Genomic DNA, 15,450 nt, shown 5'->3' on the forward strand with positions numbered 1-15,450 from the left:
CCCCCCTTGGGGCAACCTGATCACCTTGTAACCACCCCAGAGCTTAGAACAGTGCTTTGCACATAATAAGTGCTTAATAAATGCCATTATTATTATTATAATAAAGTGATCAGGTTGTCCCAAGTGGGGCTCACAGGCTTCATTCCCATTTTACAGATGAGGTAACTGAGGCACAGAAAAGTTGAATGAGTTGCCCAAAGTCACATAGTTGACAATTGACAGAGCCAGGATTAGAACCCATTACCTCTGACTCCCGAGCCCAGGCTGTTTCCATTGAGCCATGCTGCATCATCATCATCATCATCAATCGTATTTATTGAGTGCTTATTATGTGCAGAGCACTGTACTAAGCGCTTCGGAAGTACAAATTGGCAACATATAGAGACAGTCCCTACTCAACAGTGGGCTCACAGTCTAAAAGGGGGAGACAGAGAACAAAACCAAACATACTAACAAAATAAAATAAATAGAATAGATATGTACAAGTAAAATAAATAAATAAATAGAGTAATAAATATGTACAAACATATATACTTATATACAGGTGCTGTGGGGAAGGGAAGGAGGTAAGATGGGGGGGATGGAGAGGGGGACGAGGGGGAGAGGAAGGAAGGGGCTCAGTCTGGGAAGGCCTCCTGGAGGAGGTGAGCTCTCAGCAGGGCCTTGAAGGGAGGAAGGGAGCTAGCTTGGCGGATGGGCAGAGGGAGGGCATTCCAGGCCCGGGGGCTGCAGCACTTAGTACAGTGCTGTGCACACAGTAAGCACTCAATAAATACCACAATGAATGCAGCGCTTACTATGTGCCGAGCACTGCTCTAAGTGCTGAAATGTTTCACAAATACCCCAATAATAACTAAGGAGTCAGATGGTGGGAAGGGAATGGAAGACAGATACAGAGGCAGACACTCTCTCCACAACCAGAAGCAGCATGGCTCAGTGGAAAGAGCACGGGCTTTGGAGTCAGAGATCATGGGTTAGAATCCTGGCTCCGCCACATGTCTGCTGTGTGACCTTGGGCAAGTCACTTAACTTCTCTGAGCCTCAGTTACCTCATCTGTAAAATGGGGATTAAGACTGTGAGCCCCACGTGGGACCACCTGATCACTTTGTATCCCCCCAAGCGCTTAGAACAGTGCTTTGCACATAGTAAGCGCTTAACAAATGTCAACATTATTATTATTAACCACAGCAGCCCAGGTAGAAGCAACATAGTCTAGTGGCTAGAGCACAGCCCAGGGAGCCAGAAGGCCCAAAGAAGTGAAGGGACTTGCCTAAGGTCACACAGCAGATGAGTGGCAGAGCCTGGATTAATAATAATAATAATAATGGCATTTATTAAGCACTTACTATGTGCAAAGCACTGTTCTAATTGCTGGGGAGGTTACAAGATGATCAGGTTATCCCACGGGGGGCTCACAGTCTTAATCCCCATTTTAAAGATGAGGTAACTGGCACAGAGAAGTGAAGTGACTTGCCCAAAGTCACACAGCTGACAATTGGCTGAGCCTGGATTTGAACCCACGACCTCAGACTCCAAAGCCTGTGCTCTTTCCACTGAGCCACGCTAGAACCCAGGTCCTACTGACTCCCGGGCCCTTGCTCTATTCATTCATTCAATCATATTAATTGAGCACTTACTGTATGCAGAGCACTGTACTAAGTGCTTGGGAAGTACAAGTTGGCAACATATAGAGACGGTCCCTACCCAACAACAAGCTCACAGTCTAGAAGGGGGAGACAGACAACAAAACAAAACATGTGGACAGGTGTCAAGTTGTCAGAATAAATAGAAGTAAAGCTAGATGCACATCATTAACAAAATAGAATAGTAAGTATGTACAAGTAAAATAGAGTAATAAATGTCTACAAACATATATACAAACATATAAAGTGCTTAGTACAGTGCTCTGCACACAGTAAGCGCTCAATAAATACGATTGAATGAATTGAATGAATATACAGGTGCTGTGGGGAGGGGAAGGAGGTAGGGCCAGGGGGATGGGGAGGAAGAGAGGAAAATGGGGGCTCAGTCTGGGAAGGCCTCCTGGAGGAGGTGAGCTCTATCCACTAGGCCATACTGCTTCCTCATCTGGGTTTTGATCCCAGCTCTGCTACTTGTCTGCTGTGTGACCTTGGGCAAGTCACCTTACTTCTCTGAGCCTCAGTTCCCTCATCTGTAAAATGGGGATTAGGACTGTGAGCCCCATGCGGGGACAAGGCCTGTGTCCAACCCAATTTGCTTGTCTCCACCCCAGTGCTCAGTACAGTGTCTGACACCTAGTAAGCGCTTAACAGAGAAGCAGCGTGGCTTAGTGGAAAGAGCCCGGGCTTGGGAGTCAGAGGTCATGGGTTCTAATCCCCGCTCTGCTACTTGTCTTCTGTGTGACTTTGGGCAAGTCACTTCACTTCTCTGTGTCTCAGTTCCCTCATCTGTAAAATGGGGATGAAGCCTGTGAGCCCTACGTGGGACACCCTGATTACCTTGTATCTACCCCAGTGCTTAGAACAGTGCTTTGCACATAGTAAGCGCTTAGCAAGTGCGATCATTATTATCAAGCTCTTAGCCCAGTGCTCTGCACACAGTAAGCGCTCAATAAATACGATTGAATGAACAAATGCCACAACGATTATTATTAGGTGCTGCGCCCTGGAGGTCATTCTGGCTGTGCGAGTCATTCATTCATTGGTATTTATTGAGCGCCTACTGTGTGCAGAGCACTGCACTAAGCGCCTGGGATAGTACAAGTCGGCAACACCTAGAGATGGTCCATACCCAACAACGGGCTCACACTCTAGAACTGCTGGAAGAGGAGAAGATTGGGTGGTGATGACTATCATAAGCGCTTAGTACAGTGCTCTGCACACAGTAAGTAGAAGCAGCGTGGCTCAGTGGAAAGAGCACGGATTTTGGAGTCAGAGGTCATGGGTTCGAATCCTAGCTCTTCCACTTAGCTGTGTGACTTTGGGCAAGTCACTTCACTTCTCTGGGCCTCAGTTACCTCACCTGTAAAATGGGGATGAAGATTGTGAGCCCCCTGTGGGACAACCTAATCACCTTGTATCCCCCCAGCGCTTAGAACAGTGCCTTGCACATAGTAAGCACTTAATAAATGACATTATTATTATCATTATTAATAATAATACGACTGAATGAATGAATTCGGTCCCTTCTCTGGGTCTGCTTAATATTACTGCTCAATTAATGATGATTATGGTATTTGTTAGGTGCTTACTATGTGTCAGGTACTGTACTAAACACTGGGGTGGATACAAGAAATTGGGTTGGACACAGTCCCCGTCCCACCTGATGCTCAGTCCTGATCCCCATTTCCCAGATGAGGCAACTGAGGCACCGTGAAGTGACTTGCCTAAGCATTTGACCTCTCAGCTGCCTTTGACACTGTGGACCACCCCCTTCTCCTCAACACGCTATCTGACCTTGGCTTCCCAGACTCCGTCCTCTCCTGGTTCTCCTCTTATCTCTCTGGTCGTTCTTTCTCAGTCTCTTTTGCAGGCTCCTCCTCCCCCTCCCATTCTCTCACTGTGGGGGTTCCCCAAGGTTCAGTGCTTAGTCCCCTTCTGTTCTCGATCTACACGCACTCCCTTGGTGACCTCATTCGCTCCCACGGCTTCAACTATCATCTCTACGCTGATGACACCCAGATCTCCATCTCTGCCCCTGCTCTCTCCCCCTCTCTCCAGGCTCGCATCTCCTCCTGCCTTCAGGACATCTCCATCTGGATGTCTGCCCGCCACCTAAAGCTCAACATGTCCAAGACTGAACTCCTTGTCTTCCCTCCCAAACCTTGCCCTCTCCCTGACTTTCCTATCTCTGTTGACGGCACTACCATCCTTCCCGTCTCACAAGCCCGCAACCTTGGTGTCATCCTCGACTCCGCTCTCTCATTCACCCCTCACATCCAAGCCGTCACCAAAACCTGCCGGTCTCAGCTCCACAACATTGCCAAGATCCGCCCTTTCCTCTCCATCCCAACCGCTACCCTGCTCATTCAAGCTCTCATCCTATCCCGTCTGGACTACTGCACCAGCCTTCTCTCTGATCTCCCATCCTCGTGTCTCTCTCCACTTCAATCCATACTTCATGCTGCTGCCCGGATTGTCTTTGTCCAGAAATGCTCTGGGCATGTCACTCCCCTCCTCAAAAATCTCCAGTGGCTACCAATCAATCTGCGCATCAGGCAGAAACTCCTCACCCTGGGCTTCCAGGCTGTCCATCCCCTCGCCTCCTCCTACCTCACCTCCCTTCTCTCCTTCTACAGCCCAGTCCGCACCCTCCACTCCTCCACCGCTGATCTCCTCACCGTACCTCGCTCTCGCCTGTCCCACCATCGACCCCCGGCCCACGTCATCCCCCGGGCCTGGAATGGCCTCCCTCTGCCCATCCGCCAAGCTAGCTCTCTTCCTCCCTTCAAGGCCCTGCTGAGAGCTCACCTCCTCCAGGAGGCCTTCCCAGACTGAGCCCCTTCCTTCCTCTCCCCCTCGTCCCCCTCTCCATCCCCCCATCTTACCTCCCTCCCTTCCCCACAGCACCTGTATATATGTATATATGTTTGTACATATTTTTTTTTACTCTATTTATTTATTTAATTTATTTGTACATATCTATTCTATTTATTTTATTTTGTTAGTATCTTTGGTTTTGTTCTCTGTCTCCCCCTTTTAGACTGTGAGCCCACTGTTGGGTAGGGATTGTCTCTGTATGTTGCCAATTTGTACTTCCCAAGCTCTTAGTACAGTGCTCTGCACATAGTAAGCGCTCAATAAATACGATTGATGATGATGATGATGATTTGGAAGAATACAATTACTACTACTAATATCATCATTGTTATTATTGCATTTGCTAAGCACGTACTGTGTCTCAACCACCAACGTGTACTTCCCAAGTGCGTAGTACAGTGTTCTGCACATAGTAAGCGCTCAATCAATACAACTGAATGAATGAATGAATGAATATATTAAGTGCTGAGGTAGATCCGAGATGATCAGATCCCCCAGGAAGCTCACAGCCTAAATAGGAGTGAGAACAGGGATTGAATCCCCTCTAACAGATGAGGGGACTGAGGCCCAGAGACATGAAGTGATTTGCCCAAGGTTACACAGCAAAAAACCCCTGGCAGAGCTGGGGTTCATTCATTCATTCAATCGTATTTATTGAGCGCTTACAGGAGAAGCAGCTTGGCTCAATGTAAAGAGCAGGGCCTTGGGAGTCAGAGGTCATGAGTTTGATTCCCCGCTCAGCCACTTGTCAGCTGTGTGACTTTGGGCAAGCCACTTAATAATAATAATGGCATTTATTAAGTGCTTACTATGTGCAAAGCACTGTTCTAAGCGCTGGGGAGGTTACAAGTTGATCAGGTTGTCCCATGGGGGAGGTCACAGTCTTCATCCTCATTTTACAGATGAGGTCACAGGCACAGAGAAGTGACTTGCCCAAAGTCACACAGCTGACAAATGGCGGAGCCGGGGTTTGAACCCATGACCTCTGACTCCAAAGCCCAGGCTCTTTCCACTGAGCCACGCTGCTTCTCTGAACTCCGTGCCTCAGTTACCTCATCTTAAAATGGGGATTAAGATTGTGAGCCCCACATGGGACAACCTGATCACCTTGTATCCTCCCCAGCACTTAGAACAGTGCTTTGCACATAGTAAGCGCTTAACAAATGCCAACGTTATTATTATTATTAGAATCCAGGTCATTTAACTTCCAGGCCTGGACTCTTTCCAGTAGACCATGCTGCTTCTCTGCTCAACTCCACCCTCACACTACCTCTCTGCATTCCCTGCTTCTTTCCAAGCCCCCAGCACGGCCCAGAGGAGCCCCCTCCCCACACGTGACTCAGTGGAAAGAGCCCAGGCTTTGGAGTCAGAGGTCATGGGTTCAAATCCCAGCTCCGCCAATTGTCAGCTGTGTGACTTTGGGCAAGTTATTTAACTTCTCTGGGCCTCAGTTACCTCCTCTATAAAATGGGGATTAAGACTGTGAGCACCCCGTGGGATAACCTGATCACCTTGTAACCTCCCCAGCACTTAGAACAGTGCTTTGCACATAGTAAGCGCTTAATAAATGCCATCATTATTATTACCTTGTAACCTTCCCAGCACTTAGAACAGTGCTTTGCACATAGTAAGCGCTTAATAAATGCCATCATTATTATTATTACCTTGTAACCTCCCCAGCACTTAGAACAGTGCTTTGCACATAGTAAGCGCTTAATAAATGCCATTATTATTATTATTGTACTCTCCCAAATGCTTAGTACAGTGCCCTGCGCACAGTAAATGTTCAGTAGCTATGATTTATTGAATCAATCAATGGTATTTGAGTGTTTACTTTGTGCAGAGAGTGATACATACATATAACACTGAAAGTGGGAATCAGATGCTTAAATGCATACAAAGTCTGGATTCGATACAGTTTTGAGACCACATTTTGACGACTGAAGTTGTGATGGTGCATGTACTATGTCCCTCTAGACTGTGAAACTCATTGTGGGCAGGGAACAGGTCTATTCACTCTGATCTGTTGTACTCTCCCAACTGCTTAGTACAGCTCTGCACACAGTGAGTGCTCAATAATAATAATGATGGTATTTGTTAAGCACTTACTATGATGATAGTGATATTTGTTAAGCCCTAACTATGTGCCAAGCACCGTTCTAAGCACTGGGGGAGACACAAGGTAATCAAGTTGTCCCAGGTGGGGATCACACTCTTCATCCGCATTTTACAGGTGAGGTAACTGAGGCACAGAGGAGTTAAGTGACTTGCCCAAAGTCACAGAGCAGATAAGTGGCAGAGCCAGAATTAGAATGCGTGACAGACAACAAAACATATTAACAAAATAAAATAAATAGAATAAATATGTACAAATGAGTAATAAATACGTACAAACATATATACAGGTGCTGTGGGGAGGGGAAGGATGTAAAGCGGGGGGGATGGGGAGGAGGGGGCTCAGTCTGGGAAGGCCTCCTATTATTGTGTTCTTATATATTATTATTATTTATAGTAATGTCTGTCTTCCCCTCTAGACTGTAAGCTCATTATGGGCAGGAAATGTGTCCACTAATTCGGTTGTAGTATGGTCTCCCAAGCACTTACTATAGTGCTCTGCACAAAATAATTGCTCAATAAATACCTTTGATTACAACGTAATAGAGTTTATAGTCTATAGGGGAAGATAGACATTTTTTCCTATGGCATTTAAGCACTTCAAATGTGTCAAACACTGTTCTAAAGTTCTTAAGCACTTGCTGTGTATCAAATACTCTTCTAAGCACTGGGGAAGGGACAAGGCATTTAGGTCGGACACAGTCCCTGTCCCGCATGGGACTCACAGTCTAGGAGGGAAAAAATGGGTTTTTAATCCCCATTTTACAGTTGAGGGAACCGAAGCATCGAAAAGTGAGACGGCTTTCCCGAGATCACGTAGCAAGCAATTGGCAGAGTAGGAATTGGAACCCGGCTCCTCAGACTTCCGGGCCTTCCCAGAATGAGCCCCCTCCTTCCTCTCCCTCTCCCCATCCCCCCCACCTTACCTCCTTCCCCTCCCCACAGCACCTGTATATATGTATATATGCTTGTACGGATTTATTACTCATTTTATTTGTACACATTTATTCTACTTATTTTATTTTGTTAATGTTTTGTTGTCTGTCCCCCCCTTCTAGACTGTGAGCCCTCTGATGGGTAGGGACTGTCACTATATGTTGCCAACTTGTACTTCCCAAGAGCTTAGTACAGTGCTCTGCACACAGCAAGCACCCAATAAATGCGATTGAATGAATAAATAAATGCCATCATTATGACCTCCTGCTTGCCAAATCCAACGGCTCATTCTCTATCCTAATCCTCCTCGACCTCTCAGCTGATTGAGATTGATTGACTGATTGATTAAGTGCTTACTATGTGCAAAGCACTGTTCTAAGTACTGGGGAGGTTAAAGAGTGATCAGGTTGTCCCATGGGGGGCTCACATTCTTAATCCCCATTTTACAGATGAGGTAGCTGAGGTCCAGAGAAGTGAAGTGACTTTGCCCAGAGTCACACAGCTGACAACTGACAGGGCCAGGATTTGAACCCATGACCTCTGACTCCCAAGCCCTTGCTCTTTCCACTGAGCCACGCTATCTAGACTGTGAGCCCGTTGTTGGGTAGTACTTGTACTTCCCAAGCGCTTAGTACGGTGCTCTGCACACAGTAAGCTCTCAATAAATGCAACTGAATGAAGGAATGAATGAATGTTGCTTTGGTGTTGTGAATGAGTTAGGAAAATGTTCCTCAGGAAGGTGGGATTTTAGAAGGAACAAAGATGGGGAGAGCTGTGGACAGGTGGCTACTGAGGGGAAAGGGATTTCATGTGGGGGGAGCAGTGGGATAGAAGTGTCAGAGGTGACAGGGTGGAATCAATCAATTGTATTTATTGAGCGCTTACTGTGTGCAGAGCACTGTACTAAGTGCTTGGGAAGTACAAGTTCGCAACATATAGAGATGGTCCCCACCCAGCAGTGGGCTCACAGTCTAGAAGGGGGAGACAGATAACAAAACAAAACATATTAACAAAATAAAATAAATAGAATAGATATGTACAAGTAAAATAAATAAATAATAGAGTAATAAATACATACAAACATATATACATATATACAGGTGCTGTGGGGAAGGGAAGGAGGTAAGGTGGGGGGGATGGAAAGGGGGAGGAGGGGGAGAGGAAGGAGGAGGCTCAGACTGGGAAGGCCTCAAGGTCAGAAGGAGACCTTGAGCAGGGCTGAGGTGCTCACTGAGGAGCACTGGATAACAAGTCTTGAAGCCAGTGGCAAGAAATTTCTGCTTGATGTGGAGGGTGATCAGGAGCCACCAAATCAACAGTATTTATTGAACACTCTCTGTATACTAAGTACTGTACTAGATGTTTGAGAAAAATACAATAAACGGAGAAGCAGCATGGCCTAGTGAAAAGAGCACAGGCCCGGAAGTCTGAGGACCCGGGTTCCAGTTCCTACTCTGCCAATTGCTTGCTGCATGATCTCGGGCAAGCCGTCTCACTTTTCGATGCCTCGGTTCCCTCAGCTGTAAAGTGGGTATTAAAAACCCATTTTTTTCCTCCTAGACTGTGAGTCCCATGCGGGACAGGGACTGTGTCCGACCTAAATACCTTGTCCCTTCCCCAGTGCTTAGAAGAGTATTTGACACACAGCAAGTGCTTAAGAACTTTAGAACAGCATCTGACACATTGCAGTGTCACTGCTTAGGAGAAGCAGTGTGGCTCAATGAAAAGAGCCCGGGCTTTGGAGTCAGAGGTCATGAGTTCAAATCCCAGCTCCGCCAATTGTCAGTTGTGTGATTTTGGGCAAGTCACTTAACTTACCTGTGTCTCAGTTACCTCATCTGTAAAATGAGGATTAAGACTGTGAGCCCCCTATGGGACAACCTGATCACCTTGTAACCTCCCCAGTGCTTAGAACAGTGTTTTGCACATAGTAAGCGCTTAATAAATGCCATTAATAAATGCTATTATAAAAGGTGCTTAAATGCCATAAGAAAAAATGTCTCTCTTCCTCTATAGACTATAAACTCTATCACATTGTAATCAAAGGTATTTATTGAGCAATTAGTTTCTGCAGAGCACTATAGTAAGTGCTTGGGAGACCATACTACAACCGAATTAGTGGACACATTTCCTGCCCATAATGAGCTTACAGTCTAGAGGGGAAGACAGACATTACTATAAATAATGATAATATATAATTTAAATAAACATATAGAAGGACTATGGGGTTGAGGGTGGGGTGGATAGCAAATGCCCAGAGGTCCCAAGTGCATAGAGAACATTGAAGGGAGAATCAGCTGGGGAAAGGAGGGTTTAATTGGGGAACGGCTCTCCTAAGTACTTAGTACAGTGCTCTGCACACAGTACATACTCAAATACCATTGATTGATGGACATAATTCCTGCCTTCAAGAATCTTACAATTCAGTGGGGGAGACATATTAAATTACTGACATAAGTTACAGGAAGGGGAAGCAACAGAGCATAAGAATTTTAACGTAAATACTCTGTAATAGGAATGCCTAGGGAATGTGGACCCAAATCCATCGGTGACAAATAAAGGCAGATAGGATGGGGAGATTCATTCATTCATTCAATCATATTTATTGAATGCTTACTGTGTGCAGAGCACTGTACTAAGCACTTAGGAAGTACAAGTTGGCAACATATAGAGATGGTCCCTACCCAACAACGGGCTCACAGTCTAGAAGGGGGAGACAGACAACAAAACAAGACATGTGGACAGGTGTCAAGTCATCAGAATAAATAGAAGTAAAGCTAGATGCACATCATAAACAAAATAAATAGTATAGTAAATATGTACAAGTGAAATAGAGTAATAAATGTCTACAAACATATATACATGTGCTTTGGGGAGGAGAAGGAGGTAGGGCGGGGGGATGGGGAGGAAGAGAGGAAAAAGATGGCTCAGTCTGGGAAGGCCTCCTGGAGGAGGTGAGCTCTCTCCACTAGGCCATACTGCTTACTGCATACATCATAAACAAAATAAATAGAATAGTAAATATGTACAAGTAAAATAGAGTAATAAATCTGTACAAACATATATACAGGTGCTGTCTGGAGGGGAAGGAATTAGGCCCGGGGGGATGGGAAGGAAGAGAGGAAAAAGGGGGCTCAGTCTGGGAAGGCTGCAGTCTGGGAAGGCCTCCTGGAGGAGATTCATTCATTAATTCAATCGTATTTATTGAGTGCTTACTGCGTGCAGAGAACTGTACTAAGTGCTTGGGAAGTCCAAGTTGGCAACATATAGAGATGGTCCCTACCCAACAGTGGGCTCACAGTCTAGAAGGGGGAGACAGACAACAAAACAAAACATATTAACAAAATAAAATAAATAGAATAAATTTGTACAAGTAAAATAGAGTAATAAATATGTACAAACATATATATATAGGAGATATGTAGGAGATGGGATTGAAGGCTTTGATAACTGGAGAGTTGCACACCAAGCGATGCTTTAAGGTGATGATTGGGGCAGAGGGACGGAAGAGAGGTGAGGGAGAAAATCCTCACCATCAGTTTTAAAGCACTCAGTCAGCTTGCCCCCTCATCCCTCACCTCACTGCTCTCCCACTCCAACCTGGCCCACACATTTCACTCCTCTAGTGACAACTTTCTCACTGGACCTCCATCTCGTCTATCTCGCTGCTCACCTCTCGTCCACATCCTTCCTCTGACCTTAAACGCCCTCCCTCCTCAAATCCAACAGACAATTCCTCTCACCCTCTTCAAAGCCTTATTGAAGGCCTGTCTCCTCCAGGAGGCCTTCCCTTAATAAGCCCCCCTTTCCTCTTCTCCCATTTCCTTCTGCATCACCCTGACATGCTCCCTTTATTCATGCCCCTTTCTCGACCCCACACCAGTTACGTCCATATCAGTCATTTATTTATTTCCATTAATGTCTGTCTCCCCCTCTAGGCTGTAAGCAAATTGTGGGCAGGGAAGGTGGGTAGAGAAGCAACGTGGCTCAGTGGAAAGAATATGGGCTTTGGAGTCAGAGGTCATGGGTTCAAATCCCAGCTCCACCAAATGTGTAACTTTGGGCAAGTCACTTCACTGGGCCTCAGTTACCTCATCTGGAAAATGGGGATTAAAACCGTCAGCCCCCTGTGGGACAACCTGATCACCTTGTAACCTCCCCAATGCTTATAACAGTGCTTTGCACAGTCAGTGCTTAATAAATGCCATTATTATTATTGTTATGTGCCTTCCATTGTTCTATCATCCTTTCCCAAGTGCTTCAAACAGTGCTCTGCACACGGTAGGTGCTCATTGAATACGATTGAATGAATGAATGAAAAGAGATGGTAAGGACATACGGGAGGGAGGGAAGGGAGGACAACAGAAGAAAATACTTTACCAGAATCTGACAAGTGCTTACTTGGTGGTCGGCTGCCTCTTTAGTCAGCTCGGCTATCTTCTTCTCCAGGGTTTCGTTGTCTCGGGCACTGCTGATGCTCTACAAGTGAAACACAGGAAGTAGCAGGGCTCAGCTATTATTACTATTAATATATTATCATTATCTACTGCCTGCTAATATCCCAGCTTAATTTCAGCAATGACCTCTTCCCTACTTTCCCTCCCAACTCTTTATTCAACATCTGGAAGGCCCACTGTCCCTCCTCATAATTGATAATGACTCTCCCCTCCTTCAAAGCCTTAATGAAGGCACATCTCCTCCAGACCCAACTAAGCCCTCATTTCCTCTTTTCCCACTCCCTTCTGAATCTCCATTGCGATGGGATTGATCTCTGGGACTGTGTCACCCTAATTATCTTGTATTTACCCCAGTAGCTTAAAAAATAATAATCACTTAAGTACCATTATGGACATTATTATTATTATAAATCAACTCTATACGCCAAGAACACGGGTAGATACAATCAGATGACTCTCAGTCTCTGTTCCATACAGGGTTCACAATCTAAGCAGGAGGGGGAACTGAGAACTGATGAAGGAAAGTGAGGAACAGAGAAACGAAGGGGCTTGCCCAAAGTCACGCAGCTGGTGATTGGCAGAACCAAAATTAGAACCCAGGTCTGTGGTCTTTCCATCAGGTCACGCTTCTTCTATCTATTTTTCACCCTACCTGGAAATAATTCTGGATTGGTCTATTCTGTTAGATTGTAAGCTCCTTATGGGTAGGGACTGCGTAGCAAATCTTTTTTTTTTTTAATGATGTTTGTTAAGTTCTTACTATGTGCTAGGCACTGCTCTACTCAACACTTCCTGTAGACATCACCACCTCCACCCACAGCCCCCTTCTGAGAAGCAGCTTGGCCTAGTAAAAAGAGCACAGGCCTCGGAGTTGGAGGATCTGGGCTATAATCCCAGGTCTGTTGATTGCGGTGTGACTTTGGGCAAGTCACTTCACTGGGCCTCCATTTCCTCAACTGTAAAATGGGTATTAAATACCTGTTCTCCCTCCTACTTAGACTGTAAACCCTGCAGGACAAGGATTTTGCTGACCTAATTAAGAGAGAGCACAGGCCTGGGAGTTAGAAACTCATGAGTTCTAATCCCAGCTCCACCATGTGTCTTTCCTTTCCTCTCCCCCTCGTCCCCCTCTCCATCCCCCCCATCTTACCTCCTTCCCTTCCCCACAGCACCTGTATATATGTATATATGTTTGTACATATTTTTTACTCTATTTATTTATTTTATTTGTACATATCTATTCTATTTTATTTTGTTAGTATGTTTGGTTTTGTTCTCTGTCTCCCCCTTTAAGACTGTGAGCCCACTGTTGGGTAGGGACTGTCTCTATATGTTGCCAATTTGTACTTCCCAAGCGCTTAGTACAGTGCTCTGCACATAGTAAGCGCTCAATAAATACGATTGGTTGATTGATGTGTCTGCTGTGTGAATTTGGGCAAGTCGCTTCACTTCTCTGGGCCTCAGTTATTTCATCTGTGAAATGGGGATTAAGAGTGTGAGCCCTATGAGGGACAGAGACTGTGTCCAACCTAACTTGTATCTATCCCAGGGCTTAGAACACATTTAAGAAGTACCATAACTATTATAATTTTAATAAGGGCTTAACAAAAGCATAAAACAAAACAAGAAATCATTTTCTCTGGATAGTTTGGGAGACACGATCTGAGCTGGAAGACATGCTCTGAGCTGCAGGCAGCCACCAGGATCAAACATATATGAACACCTACAAGTGCAGAGCACTGTACTAAGCGCTTGGGAGAGGACAATACACTAGTGTTGGAAGACATGACCCCTGCCCAGAAGGAGCTCACCATCCCATGGGGAAGACAAATGGCAAAATAAAGGAGAGGCAGGGGAAGCGGCAGAGTACAAGGAGATCATCTGAGACTGTAAGCTCGTTGTGGGCAGGGCATGTGTCTGTTTATTGTTCTATTGCATTCTCTAAAGCGCTTAGTACAATGCTTTGCTCACAGTACACACTCAGATCCGTCACTTGTCTGTTGCATGACCCTGGGCAAGTCACTTCACTTCTCTGGGCCTCAGTTCCCTCATCTAGAAAATGGGGGTTAAGATTGAACCCCATATGAGACATGTACTGTGCACAACCTTACCTCTACCTCAGCACTTATTAAACTGCCTGGAACATAGGAAGTGCTTAATACAATTACTACTATTGTTTTTAACAGCAGAAACATCCCCAGGACTATTTCCTGAACACCCACCCTAGGGTCACATCCCTAGGGTCACCTCTGCCAGGTATAGGTTTATCAAATCCTATTTATTACTTATTTATTAAGTATTTATTGAGCACCCACTTGGGGCTTGGCTCAGTGGAAAGAGCACGGGCTTTGGAGTCAGAGGTCATGGGTTCAAATCCCAGCTCCCCACTTGTCAGCTGTGTGACTCTGAGCAAGTCACAACTTCTCTGGGCCTCAGTTCCCTCACCTGTAAAATGGAGATTAAGACTTTGAGCCTCCCATGGACAACCTTATCATTTGGTAACCTTCCCAGCTCTTAGAACAGTGCTTTGCACATAGTAAGCACTTAATGCACATAGTAAGCACTTAATAAATGGTAGTAGTAGTATAGTAGTAGTAGTAGTAGTAGTAGTAACTTGCAAAATACAGAAAAAAGAAGCAACACATTTCCCACCCACAGATTGGATGCTCTACGGAGGGGAAACAAAAATGTTTATACTCATTCATTCTTTAGTATTTACTGAGTACCTACTGAGTGTAGAGCACTGCACTAAACCCCTGGGAGAGTACAATATAACAATAAACAGACATATTCCCTTCCCACAACGAGCTTGAGTAAGAGTGTCAAGAGGCTAATAATAAAGGTATTTGTTAAGCATTAACTATATGCCAAGCACTGTTCTAAACACTAGGGTAGATGGACTCAATCTGGAATCAACACTGGAATCAAGATTCCAGGCAAAAGGGAACCTGGACTCAGTGATGATGATGGTGATGATGGTATTTGTTAAGGGCTTACTCTGCTTCCAGCACTGTTCTAAGTGCTGGGGGTGGATACAAGCTAATCAGGTTGGACATAGTGCCTGTCCCCTGCGGGACTCACGGTCTCAATCCCCATTTTCCAGATGAGGGAACTGATGCCCAGAGAAGTGAAGCGATTTGCCCAAGGTCACACGGCAGATAAGTGTCAGAGATGGGACTAGAATCCAGGTGCTTCTGATTCCCAGGCCCGGGCTCTAGCCATTAGGCCACGCTGCTTCTCTACAAACTGTGTCCCTTGAACACTTTGTACTGGTCATGGGACATGTCAGCTGAAAAAAAATCAGACTGTCCCTTATAAAACTGGAACGATGCTGACCTTGGGCATTCGGCATCTTTGGGTAAAATAAATCACCAGTGTCCAAACTCCAAACCAGAAGAAAGGGCAGATGGCCCCTTGGCCA

General features: G+C 45.5%; 1 protein-coding gene across 1 annotated transcript in view; it reads right to left on the reverse strand.

The window, feature by feature from the left end:
• IRAG2 (inositol 1,4,5-triphosphate receptor associated 2) overlaps positions 1-15,450 on the reverse strand; it is a 224,946-nt gene that overhangs the window by 180,221 nt on the left and 29,275 nt on the right. Inside the window, exon 10 of the mRNA XM_038771719.1 lies at positions 11,974-12,051. Within this exon, the coding sequence (XP_038627647.1) occupies positions 11,974-12,051 (78 nt within the window). The remainder of the gene's footprint in view (positions 1-11,973; positions 12,052-15,450) is intronic.

This window comes from Tachyglossus aculeatus, chromosome 2 (assembly GCF_015852505.1).
Source record: "Tachyglossus aculeatus isolate mTacAcu1 chromosome 2, mTacAcu1.pri, whole genome shotgun sequence".
Classification (NCBI taxonomy): domain Eukaryota; kingdom Metazoa; phylum Chordata; class Mammalia; order Monotremata; family Tachyglossidae; genus Tachyglossus; species Tachyglossus aculeatus.